This window comes from Octopus bimaculoides, chromosome 14 (assembly GCF_046866305.1).
Source record: "Octopus bimaculoides isolate indiv1 chromosome 14, ASM4686630v1, whole genome shotgun sequence".
In the NCBI taxonomy this organism is placed as follows: domain Eukaryota; kingdom Metazoa; phylum Mollusca; class Cephalopoda; order Octopoda; family Octopodidae; genus Octopus; species Octopus bimaculoides.
This window is the reverse complement of record NC_142941.1, coordinates 59,287,954-59,292,953: the sequence shown is the minus strand read 5'-3', so window position 1 is coordinate 59,292,953 and position 5,000 is coordinate 59,287,954. Positions and strand designations below refer to the sequence as shown.

Genomic DNA, 5,000 nt, shown 5'->3' with positions numbered 1-5,000 from the left:
CTCGGGCCGACCAAAGCCTTGACATCTTGCGTTTGTTTGGTGTTCGTTTTTTGACGGTCTTCAAGTTGCAATCCAGCGACTTGTAATGTTTGGCTCTGACTTTTACTAATGCTCATGGCAAAAGAAAGTTGGATAGGAAAATGGAAGGGCTTGAATTTGAATGGGACATTAGATAGTATAACTGGTGTGTCAGGAACAAAGACAGTATCACGTTTACCACAACCAGTGAGAATATTAGCCTCAATGCAGTTCGTCATACGTTTGTGCACAAATAGTGTTGCCTCCCTTGAACCATTTACTTTCATTTTTATGGAACAAACAAACACACAAACGGACAAAATTTCTCTTTTATATATATGTGTGTGTGTGTGATATATTGGACTGTCGTCTGCAAATAAATGTCGGCAATGGAGGCTAAAATTACTCAACTTTAAAAGCTTATGAGTTCTTTTTTATTAACTTCTAAAACAAATGATTGCGGATTTCGTCATTAGCTTGCAAAACAACATCAAAATTATATTTTTCGAAAATAATCTGTGGAAATTTTGAAATATTAATATTTCAAGTGCTTGGAAGAAATTTAATAAAATTCCATATGCAACACATACACATTGTTGGAAGTAAAAAAAAAAAAAAGGATACGTTAGAAAAAAATTTTGTCCAAGGTGCTATGCTGTAGGATCGAACCCCGAACTGCATAGTTGCGAAGTGAACGTAATAACCACAAAGCATAGCTGCGCTATTATTCAAATATCATTTGTCAGGACAAACATTTTGTGAATAACAATTATCCTTAATAATAGACAAGAGCAGCAACGAAGCTTGTATTTATCGAGATATTTTTTAAAAACTTAAACAAACGATATTTAGACAGAAATAAGGATTAACTAATGCAGGTGAGGCTCTTTTCCACTCCCGCCCGTGTCCATACCAGGAATTGGCGTTCTTTTTACGTTACAAATATGAATTCTTTTATTCGTTTACTTGTTCCAGTCATTTGACTGTGGCCGAGCTGGAGCTATATATTTTCAATTTATATATTCTATGTTCTACCACAACATCCACTTTAAGTAGGTGATAAATATTACTTTTTGGTAATATTACTGCTTGTGTCCCTATCAATTATTTTTTAATAAGCCCACAGGCTAATTGCGACACCAAATCTTGAAGAAACACTGACATTCTATATATCGCTGACAGGGATGGGAATCGACTGCTATGTCTCGCTGGACGTTCGTCATTGACAAACCTAAGCAAGGGCGAAATCACGAAATCACGTGATCACGAAATCAAACGACAAGTGACCATTCCTATGGCGTATAAACCACTCGTAAACTTGCGTTTTGTTCATGGTAGCGTCCTTGTGAGCTGTTTGAAGCATGACAACTGTTTCCCATCAGAAAACAGAATTTCACGGAAGCACGCTGTTCCATCGTTTCGACCATCGCAAAAATCGACGAACAGAGGAGAAACACTGCAAAACAAAGACGCACCATATGGCTGTACGAGATCACTAAACGGCATCGGTCGGCAGACTGATGCCTGAGGGTTGCATTAAGTTGATTCTAACGGCGGAAGCTTGAACTACAACGGGTTTGTCTCACAGAGAATGTTTTCGGTTATTTTTGGATACCTCCTCGTACAACCATACATACTTACATGCGTACATAAGTAACTCTCATAATACTGTCTACATGACATGGTGGTCTAGACATTATACTTTGCAATCTATGGTTGTTTTAAAGGTAAATATATACGCGGTTGGAGTTACGTAGAATGAATGATAACTCCAATAGAATATATAGAATATATAAAAAAATATTGCGGAAATAATCTTGTCCAAAGCTTTATAAAATATATGCAAACACCAGACATAATGATCTGGGGAAGAGAAAATGTACTACAAGTTACGTCATGGTACACACACACACACATACATACACGTGTGTGTGTATGTATGTGTGTGTGTTTGTGTGGGCCTGTTACATCGAAATATAAATGTATAATTATGTTTATGTCCCTTTATGTATGTGTGTCTGAATACGCAATTACATCTGTGAGTCACCTAGAAAGGAACTTGTACTTAATATGGCGACCACAGGATTGGTTATGTTTCTTTTTTGGTTTTATTTTTGTTTTGTTTTATGTATTCATTTATTATTATTTTTTTTTGTTTTGTTGTAAGACATTGGACATTGAACACATGTACAATACATAGAGGTATCGATTTGGTACTAGTGCTGCTGCTAAGATCAAACTCTTACGCAAAGTCAATAAGAGCGTTTAATATAATGCATATTTACTCACACACACACACACACACACACACACACACACACACACACACACTCTAATACACTCGCACATAGACACGCTCACACGCACGCAGACACACAGAGACACGCACGCGCGCGCACACACACACACACACACACACACAAACACACGCACGCACACACACACACATACACACACACACACAAACACACGCACACATTCATATATAAACTTAAATTAATGTGGCTCTGCTCTTTTGGGAAACCGTTCCTGTTCTTCTGATCAATATAATGGTCTTAATCTCGTTTATATATTCTAGAAATGACTTGTCCACAAAACGTAAATGGACAAATATATTGGTCGGTCAACGTGTTATGCCACTTTTGATTCTCGCAAACCTCGTACGTGTGTGTCGTCGATGGCGATGCGTGTTTTATCATTAAACGTGTTCTGTGTGTAATTAAAAAGAAAAAGAAAAAGAAAGAAAAAAAACGAGAGTGTTTTAAAGAGCTGACAAAGCAAGAGTTTCATTTCGTTTTCATGGCGACGGTGTATTGCAGTTTATATTCCAGTTCGAATTCGTGCCAGTTTCTTTATATCTACGTGAAACGAATGTGGTGCACTGAGAAATATAAATCGTACTGTTGTTGTTGGCACTCCGTCGCTTACGACGTCGAGGGTTCCAGTTGATCCGATCAACGGAACAGCCTGCTCGTGAAATTAACGTGCAAGTGGCTGAGCACTCCACAGACACGTGTACCCTTAACGTGACACAGTGTGACAAGGCTGACCCTTTGAATTACAGGCACAACAGAAACAGGAAGAAAGAGTGAAAGAAAGTTGTGGTGAAAGAGTACAGCAGGGTTCGCCACCATCCCCTGCCGGAGCCTCGTGGAGCTTTAGGTGTTTTCGCTCAATAAACACTCACAACGCCCGGTCTGGGAATCGAAACCGCGATCCTATGACCGCGAGTCCGCTGCCCTAACCTCTGGACCATTGCCCCTCCACAAATCGTACTGTACAGTTTTACAATCTATATAAAAGGAAATAAGAAGTAGATTTAAAGATAAAATCGAACATAGTAAAAAACCTTATCGAGCAACTTATCAAGGAAAAGGTATATAATTAGTTTCTACAACCATTGAGAATGAAAGAGGTGCAAACCTATTTTTTCCTTTGCAAACAAAAAATACCATAAATGCTTTAAAAAAAATAATGCAAAAATTTGTTATGATTTTATATTCAGCGTATCTAATCTAACTGAAAGAAGCATTATGATTAATTTTAGACAAAGAAGTAAAAAATATTTCACCTAAAATGAAATTTCTGAAAATTATACAATGTTTAAATAGTAAATACCTCATAAACGGACTGTCTAAATCTGGTGTCGAGATTAATTATTGAGGTCTCAACAAAAAGATTCAGGAGCAAAAACTAACAAGGGGAAAAACAAAACTGCGAACAGCACAACGAAGATAATTAATTTTACACTGTAAGAAAGAAAGAAGTGGACGCTTCGGAGAAAGGTCCTTCACCCAATAGCAAGCAACGTAGAGGGGAAGGTGTTTGTATATGTAGGGGAGTGTGCGAGCGTGCTATGTGAATGCGTGTATATAATAAGGAATATTGAAGAGGCTATTATGGAAACATTTCTGCCCTTACCTGTGCTCCTCGGTATTGCATTTTTGTTATGGATCGGAAACGTTCTTGTCCTGCTGTGTCCCTGAAACAACGATGAATTTATGTGGTTTAAAAAAAATCAGTTATATACTTCAGTGGATTAAATAGCAAGTCATACAACAAGTAACGTAATGGCAATAGCAGTAAAGACTGCGGCAGTGCTGGATCATCGCCTTAAAGGGTTTAGTCGAACAATTCCATTGCTTATCTTTTTAAAGTCTTGTATATGTTCGATCTTTGTGTATCTGTCAATTCTTTTTTTTTTTTTTTTTTTTTTTTTTTTTTTTTACAGAATGTTTGTGTGTATATGTATGTTCGTATAAGTCTGTATGTAGAAGAGCGATGATTCGGATTACGAAAACTGACAAAAAAAAGCAAACAAAAAAAAAAGAAAAGAAAAGAAAACACAAACAGAACGACGAAAACGAAAAAAAAAAAGAAGAAAGACTTACCACACTGCTAGCTGAATTCTTGCACCGTCGACATTGAATGTTTTTTTCACAAAGTCGACACCTATACGAAAAGATGAAATGACACAGCTATGTGATGAGTGTGTGAGTGTGAGTGTGTATATACCTTATATATATACACACAATACACAAGCATGCATGCATACATACATACATACATACTTAAGTGACTGTTTGAAAATGTCATTAAGATGCTACTTCTCTGCGAGGTGTGATATTGTGGACAAAACATTATATAATACAATCCTTGGAGAGTATATTCCTGAAGATGAATATATATATATAAAGTTATAGTGATGTAGAGAGCATACTAAATCATAATATGAAAGAATTCCGGAGCAATGTTCTTGTCAAAACCCCACTAAGATGTTAGCATAACACATGAACAATAATAATTTGAGAGAAATAAAAGAAAGTATGTACAGTAGTGGATATCAGTTGCTCAACAAATCTTAACAAACTATCGGTCGCTCTCTGACAGGTTTGTGTTGGAGCCTATGGCAGTGAAGACCTCCAGGTTCTATGTTAACAACCATGTACCTCGGATGGTCGCATGATTACGCATAATACTCA

At 37.0% G+C, this 5,000-nt stretch overlaps 1 protein-coding gene across 3 annotated transcripts in view; it reads right to left on the bottom strand.

Annotated features, from left to right (window-relative positions):
• The window catches only part of LOC106876381 (ras-related protein Rab-13), a 51,143-nt gene that overhangs the window by 19,766 nt on the left and 26,377 nt on the right, over positions 1–5,000 (bottom strand). For all 3 annotated transcript variants that reach the window (XR_016244354.1, XM_089363054.1, XM_089363053.1), the window contains exons 3-4: positions 4,410–4,470; positions 3,940–4,000 (exon numbers count right to left, since the gene is read on the bottom strand). Coding sequence is in view for 2 of the 3 variants with exons in the window: in XM_089363054.1 (XP_089219180.1) it covers positions 3,940–4,000; positions 4,410–4,470 (122 nt within the window). In the remaining variant the exon portion in view is untranslated. The remainder of the gene's footprint in view (positions 1–3,939; positions 4,001–4,409; positions 4,471–5,000) is intronic.